Source organism: Tiliqua scincoides, chromosome 2 (genome assembly GCF_035046505.1).
Source record: "Tiliqua scincoides isolate rTilSci1 chromosome 2, rTilSci1.hap2, whole genome shotgun sequence".
Taxonomy (NCBI): domain Eukaryota; kingdom Metazoa; phylum Chordata; class Lepidosauria; order Squamata; family Scincidae; genus Tiliqua; species Tiliqua scincoides.
In genome coordinates, this window is record NC_089822.1 from 188,133,946 (window position 1) to 188,155,379 (window position 21,434).

At 43.3% G+C, this 21,434-nt stretch overlaps 1 protein-coding gene across 4 annotated transcripts in view; it reads right to left on the reverse strand.

Annotated features, from left to right (window-relative positions):
• MACROH2A1 (macroH2A.1 histone) overlaps positions 1-21,434 on the reverse strand; it is a 63,256-nt gene that overhangs the window by 11,505 nt on the left and 30,317 nt on the right. For 2 of the 4 annotated variants that reach the window (XM_066613907.1, XM_066613908.1), the window contains 3 exons: positions 7,309-7,415; positions 6,823-7,020; positions 5,838-5,945 (listed from right to left, as the gene is read on the reverse strand). In XM_066613907.1, coding sequence (XP_066470004.1) covers positions 5,838-5,945; positions 6,823-7,020; positions 7,309-7,415 — 413 coding nt within the window. Of the gene's footprint in view, positions 1-261; positions 362-5,837; positions 5,946-6,822; positions 7,021-7,308; positions 7,416-21,434 lie in introns of all 4 variants that reach the window. The other 2 variants (XM_066613910.1, XM_066613909.1) reach the window with 2 other exon arrangements.

Consider the following 21,434-nt stretch of genomic DNA (forward strand, 5'->3'; position numbering starts at 1 on the left):
TTACTCCTCAAATAATCCACATAAGAAACATCCCCAAAAGAACTAACAGTCACATTTGATTATTATGGAAAAATATGTGACTTTGAAGCAAATTTGCCAATAGTCACATATAACTGTTATCTACAGAAAGCTGGAAATATAACAATGCTCCCATGATGTCTTTTGAAGAGTTTGAAAATATGAATTTATTACATAAGGATAAAATAGGAATTCCATAATTTTCATGTGACTGTTAGTTATGGCAGCCCATTCCCCATTTACCTAGATCATCTTTAAGGTCAATGTCAGCATTGGTGGGATTGATAATGGCCTCCACTTCGAAGCCGGCTAAATTACTGATTTCACTGTGAATAAGGTTCAGCTGTAAAGAAAAGCATGAGGTGGGAAATAACAACAGGACAGTTGGGAAATCACAGAGAAGCTGCAGAAAAGTAAGATTTGCAATGCAGAAGGGGGTAGCATCACTGCAAAAAAATGTGCAAAATAAATGGTGGGTCATAAGGGAGGTTATTGGTAAAAACAACAAGCGAAACAGAGTATGTTTCAAACCCAAGACTCAAACATGATTCTGTGGATGAGAGAGAAGCATTCGTTGGGTGAGAGCTTTTGCTTACCAAGATTTAATGCCTGATGGGGATAAATCTGCAATAGCATGGTATATTAGGGTTCTAGTACCCATGCTTGTATCCTACTATGGGTAGTTACAAACATTTTACGGCACATATGTATATGATCTTGTTTGCACTGAACTAAGAACCAGCTACCATTAGAAAGTTTTGCTTGTTATGGTTGTTGGGGTCAGAGGAGAATGCTTGTCATTTTTATTTCCATTCATATGGACGCACCTGCATGCCTAAGTGCTTCTGACAGGTACACATATCCTAAATGTTGATTAAAAAAATCTTTTTTTGATTTTTATTTTTAAGGAAATCTTTCTGTACTTAGCTCGGATGAGAGAACTTAATTTGACAAGTTTGGTACAGGCACTATATCTGATCAGAACTCACCCCTTACTCACCCACTCACTTATATGGCTTGAGTGTACCTTATGGCCCAATCCAGTTGGGGTTGGGTGCCAGCTGAATGCCTTTTCCACTGGACTGACTGCAGTAAAGCAGTCCGTGCCAGTTGTAAAAAGTGCTCGGACAGTGTGGTGAGTAGCGCACTGTCAGAATGCTGGAAAAAGGCTGGAGCCTTCCTACACGTGTCTTTGCCACATTGGCTGCCCACTGGATCAGGTAAGTCAGCAAGGGAGATGGGTGGGGTGGGAGGAACAGGTGAAACTGGGTGGGGGGGAGAAAAGGGGAAGGGAGGTTGCCAGAGGGGTGGATCTGGCAGCAACAATGCATGCCAAATCCTATCTTCCTTATCTGCAGTCTCCCCATCCCCTCTCTTTCCTTGGATTTTCACCAAAGAAATAGCTGATGCAGGTCTGAGGAGAAACATTGCAGGGTAGGAGGCTTACAGCTGTCCCTAACATGGTAAGTCTTCAAGGGCAGGGAGTTTTTGACATGAGAATTCTGTAGCCTGTAGTCTCAGACAGCTCAAGATGTCTATACAAGGTGATTGTTCTGGCTGTGGAGATCAGTGCTCAGGGACAGTCGCACTGCTATCTTACTTACAGTCAGTCTGTAAACAATGTATAATTGCCTGAACCTCAACTGGGCAATGTGCCATTTGTTGTGTAATGCTTTACATCTTGCTGTGTTCAGTCTGACAGTTCCTTTTTTGTGTGACCCAAGGTGCTTCCATTGCACTCAGGGCGCTTTGGTTCCTAGCTCTGATGACTTTGCAAGATGTTATGGTGACTCTGTGGTGCCGATAAATTTGCCCACCGAGCGGTGGTGCAGGTTTGCAGGGCAGGGAGAGGCATTCTGGGGTGGGAAGAAGAACCAGCCCGGGAAGGGGGTAGGACCAGCAGAGCCCTGCTCTGCCAGATCCTATACTCCATGTTGGGCTGTAAAGCCCAACAAGGAGGTTCTCTTGTTTGTGCCGGCAAAATAGCAGGTGCAGATTTAAGAAGCCCCACCGGACCTGGAGCTTTCCTTGGGCAAAGGGGACAAAAGTACCCAAGGAGATCTCCGGCAGCCCTGGAAGGGCACTGGATACAACGATCCCCATTTGGTGCTGTAGCGCTCAGTGCCGTCACAGGGGATAGGACTGGGTTGTAAGGCAGCTATTGAGGGAGGAGGAGAAAGGCAGAAGACAAAGACAAAGGCAGAAAAGTGACTCCTTCTGTACTGAATACTGAACAGGGAAAAAAGAACATTTGGATGTATATTCTGAAATAAAATGAACTATGCAAAGGTCTACTTTTAAACATTATCTTAGGCATGGTAATGATTTCTGCACCTTTCAATGCTTTCCCATCCAAAATTGTTTGAGCACTGTGTTTGATGACAACAAACTGATGTTCAAAAAGAAAAACAAGGCAAAAAAATAAAATCAGATTCAACTGATACTGATGGAAATACATTTAGGGAGGGAATCAGGATGCACTATCAACTTAAGAACATTTAACTGTTCAGGGTTCATCTTGTGTAGTTTGTGTGCCTTACAACTGTCAATATGCTATGTGATCTCTTAGCAAATGTACACTAGTATCTGGGTTTAGTTTGTTTAAAAAAATTATTTTTTTCAAATTTTCCATTTAAGAGATAATTCTTGTAAGTGCCTCCCACATCTGAACACATCCTTAGCTGAAAATATCAAAGCAGCAGCCTAATTACTAGTCAATTCGGAAATCCAATCAATCCAGATTCACACAGGGGTCCAGATTCAAAGAATTACTTGAGGCACATTCAAAGGCATGGCCAGTGGGGTTTTTGAACAGAATGGTCCCAGGCCACACCAGAGTCTTATATTAAAAATCCCCTTAGTTATGAACAGATGAAGCAGTCACACTATCAGTTGGTTTAGCGCAGTATTGTCTATATATGGAAGGGAAGTCGCTCTTTCCATTCTCAGGGAAGGGATGTTTTCCAGCCCTACATGGAGATGCAAGGGATGGAACAGGGTCTTCTGTATGCAAAACATCTGGTCTAGCACTGAGATACAGCCTATCCCAAGTTTCAAAGCTGGTTTGCCATGTGGGTCTGCTGCATTGATCACCGAATCCTGGCCATGTTCTACATACTAAACACACTAGTTTGTGAGAATATCTCCCTCAGTCCCCAGAGGGTGACATTTATTCATAGAGCATTATTTATAAATCAGCATGTTGTTTCTTAAGAAGAACCACAATCAAATGTAGCTTTTAATATTTGATGGATGTAGACTGGCAAAGTATAAAGATCATCTTTACACCAGCAGAATAAAAAATGTAAGTAGATGATAGACAGACATAATATGAATATTATACATGCTAAAGGCAACCAATACAAAATGTTAAACTGAACATTTCCGAGTGAAGATACCCACGCCTTCTCTACCCCCAAGTGAAAATATGACTTTAAATGTAAAATGCAGATATTAAAAAACATAAAACACTTCTCAAAATGTTGTTCACTGGAAATGGAAAATATTACTTCAACATGAAATAATAATATACCCAAAGGAAACATACCCCAAAAGCGGCAGAAGGAATCAATCACTTATGATTTATATAACTAAATATGTCACACCCTGATTTGAAATGTTTTCAGGTAGAAACAGCGGATGCGGAAAGAGTTAAGCAAGCCCCTGCTGATTCTCCCCTGCAAATGCACCCCACTCTCCCTCCATTACCATTAACTGGGAAACACATGCTTGGGAAACATGTATTTACCATGGTCATATGTAGTCCCACCCGTATTCATAGGATCACATTGCATGCTAGTGGAATTATTATAAGACATGCTGGAAGTAAAGCACATACCAATTACTAAATCAACAATTTTGCTTTCAAGTGCTTCCTGGCATTATATTTTTCCCCCAAAACAGTATTTTCAGAGAAAGATAAGATCCCTGAGACATATATATATTGCTGTTAAAATACCATTCTTAACTGCATACAATTAATTCTTTAAAAATGTATGTACTCAACATAAATGTTATGAGCAGAGGCTCTGTAACGAAGGCTCTGTAACTTAAGATAACTCTGGAGCTTCAGCCCTTAACACAACCAGTTCAACTTTAGCACTTTAGCTAAAACAACTATGGCCGCAATCCTAAGTGCGCCCTGGGCCGGTACAAGTCCCTTATGCCAGCCAGGAGGGTTGCAAATGTGCCATAAAGCATGTTTGTGCCTCCCTGTGTGTTGGCTGGGTTGGTGCAGGGACGTGTGCCGGCCCACAGGGGCTGCATCCAGCCTCCGCGTCGACATGGAGAAGTAAGGCTGCATTGGCCGAGCTTGGTCAACCCAGGCGTCTGGAGAGGATGGGAAGAAGGCAGGAAGGTGGGGTTCTGGGGTGGGGGGAGGGCGGGTGTGAGGCATTCCAGAGAGCAGACAGGAGGGGGCAGGAGGTGGGGTTGGGACAGTTATGCCAGATCCCAACCCCATCCCCTGAGCAGCACGGAGCTCCTGAGGTGGCGCAGGTTCGAGGAGACCCACTGGGGCAGTGGTGGCTTACCTGGGGTGGGGGGAAGAGTTTCCCCTTGCCGCTGGCTAAACTGATTCTGGCCCCAATCTTGTGCTGGATACAGTGCAGGCCTCCTGGCCTGCCTATTCCAGTGCAAGATAGGATTGCGCTGCCTGTTGCTTACTGCTGAAATTTCTTAAAATCAAAATGTGTTATACTAAATGAGGAATTATGCAAGGGTTAGTGTTACCTCTGGCACAACAATACACACAACGATAGCAATATCAGTATTCACCACTGACTTTGTCAAGCAGGCACACAGCCTTAGCTTTATCTCTGAGTCTCCCTCTCCTTGGCTCCCCACATTCAGTCTGTTGTCATCCTCCCCTGTGCAACTATATAAATTGCACCAGTCCATTTTTCTTTAGTTAAAAGTTTCGTTCAAGCTCTAGTTATCTCTCTTCTTCACTATTGCAACCTTCTTTTTGTCCTCTTCTCTATGCAAACCTCCATTGCCCAAATAATTTGCCTCTCTGCTTGCTCATACCATGTGCAGCCCCTCATCAAAATCCTTCATTGGCTCCCTGTGACCTTCCATGTTCAACAGAAACATCTTTAAACTCTTTCCTTTAAAGTACTCCATAGTCTAAACACACCCTAACTCTTTGCCTTGTTTTCCAACATACTTTGGCCTGTGATCTCAAATTCACTAACTCTACAACTTTCAACCACTCAGGGCCCTTTGCAGCTATTTACCCTCCCTTGCTGCCCCCATGACCATGTATGTATGTGACATCATCTCTGTCTCTTCCTTTCAATTCTTCCTTAAAGGCCACTTCTTCTGTGAGGACTTTGCCTTAATGCTCATTCCCAAACGTAACCAAACATGTGTAATTGAATTTGCCTACATTCATCCTTTGCCAGCTTGGTTCTCACTTTGTGATTTTCTCTACTGTCTATTTTAGATTGATCTCCTAAGGGGCAGGCATCCATCTTTATTTTTGCTTACAAAACAGTGAAGTGCCATGTATTTGAATGGTACTATAAAAACAATACTTAATTATAATTTTTTTAAAAAAATATTGGTAACATTCACAGCTGCCTTGATCCAGTATGATTTCTCGCTCCAGTGGCAAAGTCCTTGCATTGGAGGAAAGGAAACTGTGAATGCTTCTTATAAAAAATAATTGCTTAATGGCCAAGATGTTTCTCTAGATGTGTCCACGTTGGCAGTGGAGGAGAATTACAAGGATGGGTGCAAGTCAGTCAATTACGGAGGCAGAAAAGTACCTCCTAAGTAATACTGCATCTAAACATTATAAATATATGTAAGCCTACCTTTTGCCCCAGAAACAAACTTTTTGTGGACAGGACAGTAAAACCATCTGTGGGGGTGCCTTCTGTTGTGCTGTCAGCACTTGCTGATTTGCTGACTTCTCCCTGTTTCTTTCCATGAAAAGCAAACAAATAAATAAAATTAATAAACCCAATACATACACATATAATACAACTAGAGGTGTGCCCACATGAGGTGTGTGTGTGGGGGTGTTGTACTGCAGGTACCCCACAGCGTAAGGGAAAGTATGCAAATCCACAACTGATCTGGATCTTGTTAGTGAAGGTCAAGCCATCCCAGCGGATAGGTTTTCATCCACTGCATTATTGCATCTTGCACTGATGCAAGAGCCAGAAAGCAGCATGCCACCAGTTGCATGCCACAGACTGGCCACTAACAGGATTCTGCCAGGGGAGGGGTGGGTTGGAGCAGGATGGGGGACATTGCAGCAGCAGCATTGTCTGCCGTATCCTGAACCCCCACCTGGCCCCGATCACCCCAGCAGGCTCTTCAGAGCTACACTAGCAAAGAGCTGGTATAGATATGAGGAGTCCCATTGGGAACTCTTCCACAGCTGACACAAAGGTTAGTGATTATCATTCTTACCTCTCCCAGCCAGCCTCATCTCCAATTGGTGTGCAGAATGCAGCAGCCACAGTGCTGGTGGCCCTGCACCACACACGATGGCCAAGGATAGGATTGGGCTGAAAGGCACACAGCTACGCTGTATATTGGGGGTCTTTTGCATTTGTATAGAGAAATAAGTACACCTTTGGTAGTACAAGAGGGGTTTGGCATCTGTGGATTTGATTTGGCGTGGGTGCTATATCTATGCTGGAGGTCCTCACATGACCTCCAGGCTGTGATCAGAAGTGCCTTCTGGTCGCATCCAGAGGTCCTCTGATGGCCCCCACTCACGGATTCCATTATCTTATACATAAACCTGCATAGGATTAGGCTGGGTATATGTGAGAAACAACAGTGTACCTTAGACTTTCTTGCTCCTTTCTTGCCACCTGGTTTCTTTGCTGTGGTTTTCTTCTGTGATGGAGATTTTGCCTTTTTAGCGGGAGGTGGAGTGATGATAGCTTCCAGTTTTCCTTTTGACCCCCGTTTCTTTGCCAACAATTCTGGGTGAATGTTTGGTAATACACCACCACTGGCAATGGTGACACCTTTCAAAAGCTGTTAATACAAATAAAACAAAAAGGATACATGTGAAAGGTATGAAAACATTAGGACACCAGACACCTTGCTATTGAAGAAAAGAATGTAGAAATGCGTTATTTTAAGTTCTCCATTTCTCACTGAACACTGAGGCTGGGTGCGTCTTTCAGCCTGAACAACTGCTGATACATTCCTCATTCCTGCAATTAAGCTGGACCAACTATAAACTACTTCATAGGCCCTGAATTAGACATTTGGCTTTGTGGAAAGAATGAAAGGAAATCCTAGCCCTCACCCAACTCTTACCTGATTTAATTCTTCATCATTTGCTACAGCCAACAGGATATGCCTGGGAGTGACGCGGCCCTTTTTGTTGTCCCGTGCTGCATTTCCAGCCAATTCAAGAATTTCCGCTGCAATGGAAGATAAAACCATCTTAATTTAAAAAATAAAAAAACATCCCCAAACAACTTTATGGATTGTGTTTGATGAATAAGACTATAAAGTACGGTATGATCAATTTTCTAGCAGGTGAACCAAGGCTCACAGTCATCTGACACTACTTGTGCTTTATGGTCAGGAACAACAGTATTACTTGTTTTGAAGTAAATTACAATCACAACATCATGGTACTGGATTCATTACTAATCCTCCAGATTCATAAAAGACATTCATACAGAAGATGATATCTGTCTCGTACAGCACTGTGGCATCATACATCTACTTGAACACTTGTTTAATCTCACAGATTTAAAGGAAGCCATAATTCAGCTCAAATGTGAATTAAAATACAGAAAGATACATATTTGTTTGCACTTTACTATGTTCAGTTAAAACAGGAGTATAATACATGCTAAGCAAAAAAAACAAACAAAAAAAACCCTTGCAGGCCCTGATCTATCTTCACTGGTCCATGCAGACTCGTACCAGATAAGGCGCTGGTACAGGTCCAGGGAGACCCAGCAGCCCTGAAGGGGTTTAACCTGGGGCATGATGGACTTTCTTGAAGATAAAACAACATGGCCAGGTGTCAGAAGGCACACAGTTCTATCAGTTCTTAATTGTTCCCAATTAATCCACGCTCATTAAACCAGTTCTGAGTATTTCATCAACTCTCTTTTTTTCAAATAATCTATGTACTCTGAAGTCTTCTGTCCTGGAGAAGTGACAAACAAATCATCCTAAGGCACCTTCAACCTAGTTTGCTACACTTTCTTAACAGCTGAACTGCTTTGGGATCAACTCAAGAGTCCATCAGCCTATACAGGGATTTGAATGGGAAGATCTGTCTGAGTTACAAATTCTCAACTATTTTAGTGAAGACAATGCAAAAGGGTTGACTTATTGAGAACTAAGGAAAAGCCAAGAACAGAACTGTATATAGTCTGAGGCTGACCATGGGGTTGTATTTTTAAAGAGACCCATTTTTTACTCCTGGTTTTGCAAGATGTTCTGGATTGTAAAATTAAACCTACTATGCTTTTTAATGTACCAGAAATTCAGGAAAAGACTAGATATTTTTGTGATTTAATAAATTTTCTGTGCTCCTGGAGTAGTCCATTTTTATAACTCTCTCTCTCTCTCTCACACACCCTAAGTATCATGAGCATTCTTTAAGAATTTCTCCTTAATAGATTAAGAAATGATTCATTGCATTAGGAAAATTGTAACATACATCACCTTTGTGGTTATCTAGGAAGGGCAACAATTTTCAGTGAAAAAAGAAAAACTACATCTCACATCATATAAAGGATTAACTTCAGTCCATACACTGACTAAGCTGACCTTTGTAATGCTCCTCAGCCACTATAATCCCAACTCCCCTGTTAAGCCTATTATGACACTTACTGGAAAACCTCTGACTACTTCTGGACCAGCTGCAGAAGTATTTTATGAATGACATTAAGTATTTTTCAGTTTCCTTGTATTTCTCAAGACATGGTACCAAGAGATCATTTTTTAAGGTTGATATTTAACACAGGTTCACAGATTTGGGGCTAAAAGTTTATGACAAAATTTTAATTTAAAAACCTAACAAGTTAATTAAATATTGAATGCAATTGCTATAATTAAATCTGCCAAATGCTCACGGCATCCCTGAGGGTTGAATATTAAGAGCCAATTCGTATTACAATTCCAGACAAGACAGATAAATCATTTTGCTATTATCACCTGGTATCTGGAACTGTAACATGCGAATCAGCCTTAGGCTGCAGAGGTACAGGAGATAAACACCTGCCGTGGAGCAGGTATTCTGAATACTTCAAGGAGCCCACTTGGGCTTCTTTTCTCACCAGATTGCAGTGGGATGCTGCTAATGGAAACCAAGTGGTCTCCAAAGTTCTTCAAAAAAAAGTGCCAATCCTCAGACCTGAAAGTGTATTAATAATCAGGTTTCACCATACAGCAAGGCCAGTAAGATGGAACTAATAGGCCAGTAGGGTCCTGTGGACTGGCTTACAGAGAAGAGCTGCACGTGTATGCATGCTTGACTTTCACTGACAAAAATATCATGTGATTACTTGGATTTGTGAATGAGTGATCACAAATTACCGCCTTGGGTGCCCTTCGTGGAGAAAGGTGGATTACAAACCCAATAAATAAATAATAAATAATTAATAACCACAAATCAAACTTTCCTATTACAGACGTCAACTCAAACAAAATACTTTTCAGTGGAACCAGTTCATGCATTCAGCTGCAAGTATCAAGCACCGAGTACTTCAGTGAGGTAAGAAAAAGCGCTTTATGTTTGTAGGTGAATTGCTGAGTAGAGAAATGTGAACAATTGTGGAGGTCATGCTCTCCCACCCCCATCACTCCCAACAAACACAGCATGTTCTCTTCCTCTCCCTCAAATCATTCTAAAGATTCAGTTAGGATTGTTCTTCTTAAAAGACGTGGCCATAGCTCAGTGTTAGATTATGGGTGTGGCTGTAGATCAGTGGTAGAACACATACTTTGAAAGAAGAAGACAGTGGGGTCAATTCTGGCATCACTAGCTAGGGCTGGGAAAAACCCTGGAGACCCACTGTCAGAATAAACAATATTAAGTTACATGTACCAAGAGTCTGTTGTGATATAAAACTGCTCCGTATGGTAAAGTGGCACTGCTATCAGTCTGTCCAAGTATTGGCCATGTGTGGTAAAAACTCCTGATTTCCCTGTTATTTTTAAATCTTTCCAACCCCTCCCCCAAGATCTTCTGTAATGCTTCAGCCTCCCAAACTAGGCTGCTGAGATATCCTGCAGCCAGAGCCTATTTGAATTCAGCAGCATTCAAGTCACAGCAACCAGGACAGTGTGTGGATGGTCTTCTTGTTTGGCTTCCCCAAGTACCATAGATCCCCATCAACCCTCCTGATGGGATTGGGATGCGCCTGCCAATTCTACAATTCCTGATCCAACTTGATCAGGCCAAACAGCCCAATCCTACCCTTTTCCTCACCACAGCATGCAGCCATACCGAAACAGGCTGTGCTGCATGGTATGGTGGGTAGGGGATGAGCATGTGGCTTGGGAGAAGCAAGGGAAAATATTTTCCTTTACCCTTCCGTGAGCCCCTCAACTGTCAATGGGTCTCTTTGGACCTGTGCCAGCTAAAGAGCTGGCGCAATTCCAAGGAGAAAAAGGGGGCATGTTAGCTGGCTCTGGAGGGGACAGCATCCAGCGCACCTTTCTCATGCTGAATGGCATGCCATCCTGAAAGTGTGGGTAGAGGTGCTCAGATAGTAATAAATCTGTCAATTGGATTAAGTGGTGACATCATAGGTTTTATAAGGTTACACTCAAGGATGCCTGTGTGTGGTGCCCAGGTTTGTTATTGAAAACCGCTATTCTTTTTATTGAAAGGCATGCTCTCTCATTGAGTGAGTGCAGAAATCAGACCCTGGAACAGCATGGGTAAGAAAGTGAAGGGAAAAGTGTTTTCTGCATCAGGAATTAGTTTATCTTGTTGCTTGCATTTTAATCTCCTTGTCATCCTCTCTCTCACACTCACTGTTTTGCCATTCCAATCTGTTTTTCCATGTCCTGCTTTTGCAACCCTCACTCCTTTTGTTCTGATGCTTCAGTCTTTTAAATAAATGTCTATTTTTTACTGATTACACAGGCCAGCACACATTTTGCTTCCTTAAACGGTTACACCAATTCCTGGGTATATTTGGGGTGTTGATTCAAAAAATGGCATCTATTTTGCCCTATCACGTCTAGTTTTGGAGACACAGCATAGCCTCTTTAGTGAATGGTTCAAGCAGCTTCCTCATGAGCTTCCTACACCATGGCTTCCTGAGGAAGCTGCTTGAACCATTCACTAATGAAGCTATACTATATCTCTAGATGTGATAGGGCAAAACGGATACCATTTTTGGAATCAGCACCAGAAATTCATATCAAACCACAATAAAGTTTGGGAAAAACTTGTCTGACCCTCAATTTTGTAGGCCTGTGTTACCTGCCTGAGTTCAGGTCACTTGGACTTGGTATCAAACTTACTAAGCCATCCTAGTTTTGCTACTGTTTGGTTTCAAGGAAGGATTAAGGGGTTCCTTAGTTATCCTGGGAGAGAGGCTTTTCTTAGGTGGTCTCTTTCTGTCAGGGATCTAGCCTCTTCCACCTCCTCCCAAGGGGGGAGGTCTACATCTACCTTGGGAAGGTACATTGCGCTCCATTTCAGCCCTAAGGAGCATGCACATTCAAATCTGCTGCAGGAAAGAGGGTTTATTCTTGACCACAATATACAGAATGTTCTTCTTGAAAAGTCCCATGGATCATCAAGCTGCTACCCCCAGTGCTTTCAGTAGGAGCCTCACACAGCCATTTCTTACACTAAATTCCTCACCAGGAGGCTAGGGTTGCCTGAGAGGGACAGGTGTGCCCAGCAAGGAACACCCGTGGTAGATATGTGGGACCCCATGGGGTAAGGGTCTGAAGAAGTGGCCCTCCATCCTCTCCATCCAAGTGCCTCTGTCCCCAGGGTCAGTTACCCCTCCATTTCATTTCCCTTTTTCCTGCCACATCCCTCATTATTTTCTTTTCACCCAAACCTTAAGTTTTTAACCCCTCCAGTCTCTCCCTGCCTCTGCATTCTCACCTTCCCATATGTCCCCTTTTCTTATCCATTTCCTTTGGTCCTCCCTTGCTCTTCCTTCCCTCATTGCTATGAACTCCTGTTTCCTCCTTCTTCACTCTGACCTTCCTCTCTTGTCTCCATCCTTCTTCCTTCTGTCAGCTTCCTGTCTCTTTTGAAGTTCTTCTGTCTCCACCCCCTCCCAAGTAGCGTCCCCAGCCAGCCACTTCCTGCAGACTCCAAGACATTCGGGAATGACATCATCCCCAGCATCTCAGACTCACTGAGTCGGCCAAAGAGAGCATACACCTGACAGGCTCAAAACACCACAGCTTCCTAGCCTTAGATAGCAGCAGTGGAACACCACCAAGTCCTGATTAATAAAAGGGAGTAGGAAGTGGAGGGCTGGGGGGGGGGAAAGGGTTATCTATTGTTAACTGCTAGGTGCTTGACATTTCTGGTGCACTACCCCTACCCCTTCTTCCACCACACCATGGCTAGGGCTTTTTTAATTTTAATTTTATTTTTACACAGCCCAGGCAATGATAGACAAAGTTAGAAAATAACTGATTCACACAAAAATATATTTGAATATTAGGAATAGCCTAACCATATGGTTTCCTGGATAATTTTTTGAAAGTTATCATGTGCTTATTTTGCAAATAAATATATCTAATATTATCTGCCAGGTTGAAAAGACATTTGTTCAAATAGGAAGAAGAATTTTGGAAGAATGTCTTAAGCAAAATACCCTACCCATAATACGTACTTGAAACTGCAATTTGATTGCAACATGTCACGTGTTTCTTAACAACCTACTGACCCTTATATTTCCAAGTAAAAATGCTATTAGGACATTTCAGAGCCATACTTCCAGGTAAAAGTAAAACTTTCACCTTCTCCCAACTCTCTCTCCTGCTTCCAAGTGCCATTCCTTAGAATAATAACATTCTCTGTGGGACTGCCTTGCTCCTGTCTGAGGGGACACTCAAGAAGCATGTTTCGTCCCTCAGGCACTGCACTTTGAAGGCAAAGCTGAGATCCAGGCTCGAAACTGACTTAGCTCTCAGGAGAAAAAAATGAAATTGATTTTCTGAGTCTAGCACTACCACGTGCTGGAATCCCTAGCATGTACGCACTACTGAAACAGACGCCTGCGTTGGCTCGGTCATGTCGTGAGAATGGATGATGGCCGGATCCCAAAGGATCTCCTCTATGGAGAACTCGTGCAAGGAAAGCGCCCTACAGGTAGACCATAGCTGCGGTACAAGGACATCTGCAAGATGGATCTGAAGGCCTTAGGAGTGGACCTCACCAAGTGGGAAACCCTGGCCTCTGAGCAGCCCGCTTGGAGGCAGGCTGTGCAGCATGGCCTTTCCCAGTTTGAAGAGATACTTGGCCAGCAGTCTGAGGCAAAGAGGCAAAGAAGGAAGGCCCATAGCCAGGGAGACAGACCAGGGACAGACTGCACTTGCTCCCAGTGTGGAAGGGATTGTTCAGCCACACTAGACGCTGTTCCAGAACCACCATTCAGAGCGCGATACCATAGTCTTTCGAGACTGAAGGTTGCCAACAGCACTACCACATTTCTTCCTTGGAAGCAGACTCTTTCTGTATAAGTGCTTCATGAGCACCGCAAGGTCATTTAAGGGGACAATATTTTGATCTTGAAGATTCAGTCCTATTCCTTGCCCGTGCAGTAAAACCAAAGCTAAACTCTATACTCACTCAGAATTCATCTTGCTCTCCTCCAGAGGATGGAGCTGGAAAGCCAATGAGGTGAGCAGGTCAGAGATGCAACTCTGGCTAATAGTGCATCCCTCACCTGCACTCCAAATCCTCATCAATTTCATGAAGTGTTTGTGCCAAACTGCCTGCTGCAGTGTCAAAGCCCAAACAGAGCTGGAGATACAGAATGGGCCCCCACAGCAAGAAAACACATAAAGTTGCAAGCAGCTACATCAGCCTTAAACGGGCAATGTGTTTTCTGAGAAGGGAGCAATGCCAAGGTCTACATGGGCACAACAGAAGGGATGAGAGTGTCATCTAGTCCCTATCTCTTGCTTAAGGCAGGGCCTCGCTCTCCTGCCAACATGACCAGCTATTTACATTGTCCAGTTTTTTCTCATCCCTTCCAGAAACACATTCCTATCACAATCCAGTATTTACCAGCCACTCTCACAGATTTGCTCTGTTACTCTTGGCATTCAATGCAACAATGCAGAGGAATCAAACTGAAATCAAAGAGTCGACACGAATACGGTTCTTTGAAAGCCCAGAGGAATATTTTATTTGTTCTTCATCTGCCTCTTTTGCAGAACTGTTCAGGAAAGTGCTAAGCTTTCTTCCTTGGACAGGAAGTGGTTTGGAAAGTGGTTTTCTAATGGCCCTTGAGGGAAGTTTATGTGCCTCGCTTCCTTTTCAGATACAGAATGAAAATACAGTTTAAGAGGAAAGATCAAATGAAGAGCGGGAAGGAAGACGTTTTATTTTTCACTCCCATACACATGCTCCACTTTAGCAGTCCTTGACTGGCACAGCATAATAGTACGTATATTTACAACTAACCTGAGAACTTCCTTCTTGAGGATTGCTAATGAAAAACAAAATGGTCAATAGATGTATTTGGAGTGGGGAAAAAGAAGCTTAAACCAGGGCTGAAGTATTCTTCAAGGTACTAACTAGACATGATACTAAGAGAAGCCCTTCAGATTCTTTCCAAACTGTGGAAACATCACCCGTGGGGTACTTTTATAATTGCTTGACTCCATCTCTCAACACATTCTCTTTACACTCGCTTTAGAGGTTCAGTGTAATATTCCGAAGTATGGGCATTGTGACTCTTCAATCTTGTCCCATGGGGGGAGCTCTACTTCCAGGGATAGGGCTGGGCAGGATTTTCAAATGAAGAGTGAACCACATCCACAATCTGACTTCAGAGGGGCTTTATTAGAAAGGTAACAATGCACAACTATCAAGAAAATTCCTGAGAAAGAGCCATTGTTCATCCTTGGCAATTTCAATGCTAGAGTTGGTGCTGATCACAGTTTGTGGCCTACTTGCTTAAGTAAGTTCGGCACTGAGAAGATGAACGAAAATGGTCAACACCTGCTAGAGTTTTGCTGTCATCATGGTCTCTGCATCAGCAACATGTCCTTCAACATGAAGCCCCAACATAGAGTTGCTTGGAGACACCTAATATCAAAGCACTGGCACCAGCTCCACCTGATTCTCACCAAACGCTCCAGCCTTCCCAGCATCAAGATCACACACAATTATCAGGGTGCTGACTGCAACACTGACCACTCCCTGGTGTGTAGCATAGTAAAACTGCGAACAAAGCGATTGTACATACATTGATGGTCCATCCTCATTGGCAATCTTTCCAGTGTGGCCCACACTCGCTCCATGTTTTTTAGTCTACTGCAACTATTGTCCAGTGCGGCAATCCCTGTTGTTTAAATGACCTGGAAAAGGTATCTGACCAGCGAGTAACTGGTCAGCCGTGGGTTCTTTTGACATAGTATGGGATCCAGTGCGCGATTCTGGTGCTCCATCAGTCGTCTGTTCGGCAGATGACATGTCCTGCCTATCTGTGCTTTGCAGAAGCCATGTTCGTGAGCGGGTCACGGATCTTGGATTTTTGCCGGAGGTCTTTACTTCTGAGACCATGTTGCCATTGCTTTTGGTGGTTCATCCCAAGAAGGCATCTTTCAAGTGCCCGGTGGGTGGTTCGCATAGCAGTAACTATGGTCTTGTTATCAGCCCATGTTTCTGTGGCATAGAAAAAAGCCGGAAGTACTGTGGAGTCAAGCGACTATATCATACGAAAAAGGAAGGAAGACCTCGCATTTGACACCAGCAACACTCAGGATCAGGGAAAAGTGGAGGAATTTGCACGAGCGCTTGAGGAACCTTTTCCAGACCCAGCTGATGCAAATGCATCCAACAGATGGGAACATTTCAAGAATGCTGTTTATAACACCACCTTGTCCATATTTGGCAAGACCAACAAGACAGCAGACTAGTTTGAAGCCCACTCTGAGGAGTTGACACCAGTCATTGAGGAAAAGAGGAGAACTCAAGCAGCATACAAAGCCTGTCCCAGTGAGCGCAACCTGCAGGTCTTCCAATCTGCTCGCAGCAAAGTCCAGCAGATTGCCAGGAGATGTGCTAATGACTACTGGCTCCAGCTCTGTTCCCAGATACAGACAGCAGCTGACACGGGCAACATCAAGGGGATGTATGATGGTATCAAGCAGGCCCTAGGTCCAACATAGAAGAAAACTGCCCCTCTGAAGTCTGCCACAGGTGAGGTTATCCAGGACCAGGTGCAGCAGATGGAACACTTGGTGCAGCACTACTCTGAGCTGTATTCCAGAGAAAATGCAGTAACCGAAGAAGCGCTGAACAACATTGAGTGCCTGCCTGTGTTGGAGGAGCTTGACAGTGAACCAACCCTAGCAGAACTTCATGTGGCACTGGACTCCCTTGCCTTTGGCAAGGCACCTGGAAAAGACAGCATCCCTGCTGAAGTCCTAAAGTGCTGCAAAGAGAACATCGTCACTGAGCTGCATGAAATCCTCTGTCTCTGCTGGAGAGAAGGTGGAGTACCTCAAGACATGAGGGATGCAAACATCATCACGCTGTACAAGAACAAAGGTGACAGGGGTGACTGCTACAACTACTGCGGTATCTCTCTCCTTAGCGTTGTAGGAAAGCTGTTTGCCCGAGTTGCACTAAAGAGGCTGCAGGTACTTGCAGAGAACGTCTATCCAGAATCGCAGTGCGGATTCCGAGCCAACAGGTCCACCACCGATATGGTATTCTCCCTTAGACAACTGCAGGAGAAATGCAGGGAACAATGACAGCCACTCTTTATAGCCTTCATAAATCTCACGAAGGCTTTCGACCTGGTCAGCAGGGACGGCCTCTTCAAGATTCTCCCCAAGATTGGATGTCCACCCAGGCTCCTCAGCATCATCAGGTCTTTCCACGAGGACATGAAGGGCACTGTAGTCTTTGATGGCTCCACATCAGACCCCTTTGACATCCGAAGCGGAGTGAAGCAGGGCTGTGTTCTCGCGCCGACCTTGTTTGGGATTTTCTTCACTGTCCTGCTGAAGCAGGCCTTTGGAACTGCAACAGAAGGCATCTATCTCCGTACCAGATCAGACGGAAAGCTCTTCAACCTCTCCAGACTGAGAGCAATGTCCAAAGTCCAGCTGAAATGTCTGCGTGACTTCCTCTTTGCCGACGATGCAGCTGTCATTGCCCACTCTGCCAAAGATCTCCAGCAGTTCATGAATTGTATTAGCAAGGCCTGGCAAGACTTTGGACTGACAATCAGCCTGAAGAAAACCCAGGTCATGGTTCAGGATGTGGACTCACCTCCCTTCATTACAATCTCTGCGCGTGAACTGGAGGTTGTCCATGACTTTGTGTACCTTGGCTCAACAAACTCCGACACTCTTTCTCTCGATACTGAGCTAAATGAATGCATCGGTGAAGCAGGTACCATGTTTTCCAGATTCACAAAGAGAGTCTGGTCCAACAAGAAGCTGACGGAACATACCAAGATCCAGGTCTACAGAGCTTGCGTCTTGAGTACACTTCTGTACTGCAGCAAGTCATGGACTCTTCGCTCACAACAGAAGAGGAAACTGAACGCTTTCCACATGTGCTGCCTCCAACGCATCCTCGGTATCACCTGACAGGACAAAGTTCCAAACAACACAGTACTGGAATGAGCTAGAATCCCTAGCATGTATGCACTGCTGAAACAGAGATGCCTGCGCTGGCTTGGTCATGTTGTGAGAATGGGCGATGGCCAGATTCCAAAGGATCTCCTCTATGGAGAACTCGTGCAAGGAAAGCGCCCTACAGGTAGACCACAGCTGCAATACAAGAATATCTGCAAGAGGGATCTGAAGGCCTTAGGATTGGACCTCAACAGATGGGAAACCTTGGTCACTGAGTGTCCCTGCTTGGAGGCAGGCTGTGCAGCATGGCCTTTCCCAGTTTGAAGAGACACTTGGCCAACAGACTGAAGCAAAGAAGCAAAGAAGGAAGGCCCATAGCCAGGGAGACAGGCCAGGGACAGACTACACTTGCTCCCAGTGTGGATTGTCACTCCCGAATCAACCTTTTCAGCCACAGTAGACACTGTTCCAAAACCACCATTCAGAGCGCGATACCATAGTCTTCCAAGACTGAAGATTGCCAACAACCAACAACAAGAAACAAGAAAATGGAATCACAAGAAACCAGAAAATGGAAACAATTAATGCAGTTGTTTCACTGGAGGGGGGCTTAGCGTGGCTGTTGTGTCACTTCAGATAAGGTCTGTTCGCCCTCAAGTAGACATCCAGTGGCCCCAGCTTCACTGCTGAATCAGTAGGAAACGAGGCTAGCTATTATAAGCATTTAGTTGCAGCCAGTCTTGATTAAGGCACTCTAGCACTTCAGCTTGATTTTATTTATTTATACAGGTATTTATATACCGCCTTTCTTTGGTTGTCAGATTTCTCCTCAGACTTTAATCCAAGGCGGTTTACATAGGCAGGCTGTTCTAAACCCCCGTAGGGATTTTTACAATTGAATAGTTCTAGTCTTTCATAGAACTCCTCATTCCAGCGGGATTCCTTCCCAGTCTGGTCTCTCTCTGGCCCTTCACCTCCCACGCTCCACTTGATGGCAACTCCTCTCTGCCACCGAGGGTCAGCTCATCAGTATATCAGGATGTTGTCAGTTTTCGGGTACTTCCGGTTGTTTCGAACTGGCAGCCTCAGATCTTCAGGCATACAAGGCGGCATTGATTTGCATTTTGTCGGTTCTTGTTTCATGAATTTTTTAATAAATGGCATATGCAAGATAAAAACGTAATTGTAAAGATTTACAATGACAAATGTGTCTTAAGAAACCTAATATTATTCCCCAAGATTATATTATTCATTGATTACAATGAACAAGTATAATGCGATAAGCAAAACATGAAAAGGGTGCAGTCCTTCTACTAATAATTGTTTCCTATTATTAAGCATAGTGGTAGTCTGCGCATCTTCCACTACTGATGAGCAAATAGGAAACCTATGTAAGCCCAGGTTGATGAATGTACATTCCCATCTTCATATGCTGGGGACTGTGAGGATGATTCAGAGAAGCTCTTAAAAGGGGGGGGGGAATCTTAAGGAAAATTACTTTTAAACATTTTTATTTAGCACTAACATGGATATAATTAATGAATTTCACACAGAAGTTCCAAACTATTAGATCTACAATGCAAAGTTTACATGGAACTATTGTTCCTTGTAAATTTCAGATCATTTTCCTTACACATCATAGCAATCATTCCAACTTTGATGATTATCAAATTAAATTAGCCAAATTCAAAATAGGCATGACAGCTCCCCTTCCCACAATATTTCTTATGTCCAAAGGAAAAGTCCTTGTATTTGACAGGTGCTCAAAGCTGGACTCCATGTAAATGTGAATATACCTGATAGCTCTGAACTCTGACTTCATTCAAAGTCTGATTAGCTTTATTTTATTTCCTCCTTCTGGAGTAGAGATTTCACGTTTTGAGCAAAACCATTTCTCTTATTTCAAAACCCTTTGTCTTTCTTCATTTTAGTGAAATGAAGTCATAACTTTGAGAATTTGGTTACTAACAGCTAACAGATGACATGCTGAGCAACTGCCAGCTTTCCCAACACAAAAACCTTCAACAAGAGGGGTTTCTAAAATGTGTGAAACAAACACTGATTCAAAACAAATTTGAGAACCATCTCTGGAAACCAAATGATGGACACAGATGATTCAATTGAGGAATCCCAAATATGCCATATGGTTGACTCCAGATGAAACATTCCATTTATTTCATTTTCTAAAAGAAGCCTTCCATCAGTGATTTACTGAATTCTAAAACCTTACACACTGTTCTAGGTCGGTTTTAACCCAATCAACTATGACTGTCAAGAGTTTCCTGAGTTCTTTTCCTTGTACATTCCTTACAATCCTCACTGGAACATCCAACCCTAATATTAAAGAAAGGGAATAACCTGATATCTTTTTACATTCAAAAAAAAAAAAGGGGCCAAGCCTTACCATTGACTTACACTTATGGAAATTTGATACAGTTCAGTTCAACTTGGAGATATTTATTACGCTGGTAAACTGGTTATCCAGTTAGCTGTCCAACTATGCCAAGCTATTGAAGGTTTTATATTTGTGCAATATAGATGACAGATTGATGTTTACACAGAACATGCACTGTGGTTACAAAAGCCACTTCCAATTAGGACTTGCCGAAACAAAAAGCTGCAGCTTAGCTCTCCCCTCCTCTTTTCACACTCAATCCCAGAATAAATTAGTTTTGTAGAAGTTTCAAGCGGTGAGCCTCTCAGATGCTTGGAGCTCTAAGTTAATCATTTTGTAAGTTTCAAGATGTACGCCAAAGAATAGTCAGAAATTGAGTTCAAATGTAAAGACAGTCTGTTTTCAGCGCCTGTTAACAGAGAAGCAAAGGCATCTTGATATTTTCATACTTAGCTTCCTCTCTCTCTCTCTGCACGTGTGTGTGTGTGTGTGTGTGTGTGTGTGTGTGTGTGTGTAAGTAAAATGGTGTTTCTTCTTCCTACCAGTTTACACTTCGCTGTTACTCTTAACAGTTTACACATGCTTTTACTTTTAAATGTATTTAAACATGATTAGTCTAAGTGCTGCCAGATGTTGCTTGAGTGAATGCAGCATGTATGTTTTGGCTTGATTGGTTTATAACACAGGACAGGTCTAGCATCTTAAATGGTGTGTTTGTCTTACTCCTTGAGTTTTAAAGGTGTTCCCTCCCTTTAATTTTTGGTATATACAGTCTTTTTTTTAGGATTTTTTTTACAAAGTCAGGTGGTAGATCCCTTTCATGCCACACACGCCTCTTGCACATCTGGAGAATAGCAACAGCAATAGTAATTAAAAACAGGAATAAAACACATTGTGGACAATTCTTTCTTCTTTGTCCCTGTACATCTATGTGATGTATGCCTGGCCTCCTTTGTAGACCAAGGCCACAACCTATAGTTTACATTGCACAAGGTACAGGTCTATCACCGCTGGTTCTTGCAAATGCAGCTCCCCAAGCTCATAAGGCTATTTCCGTTGTCATCGCCAACACATACAGCCCTACCTTTGTGTATGGAGTTCCAATACAGCCTGAGGTGCAAAATCACATTGGCCAATTTTGCATCATTTGATTATTTTACACAAGATAACGACTACTTCTCTCTCTGATTTACTATCATGATAGAATATCTCCTGTAGAACTTTCTGGAAATGCCTTTGAAACACATCTAAAAACCTGAATAATTTT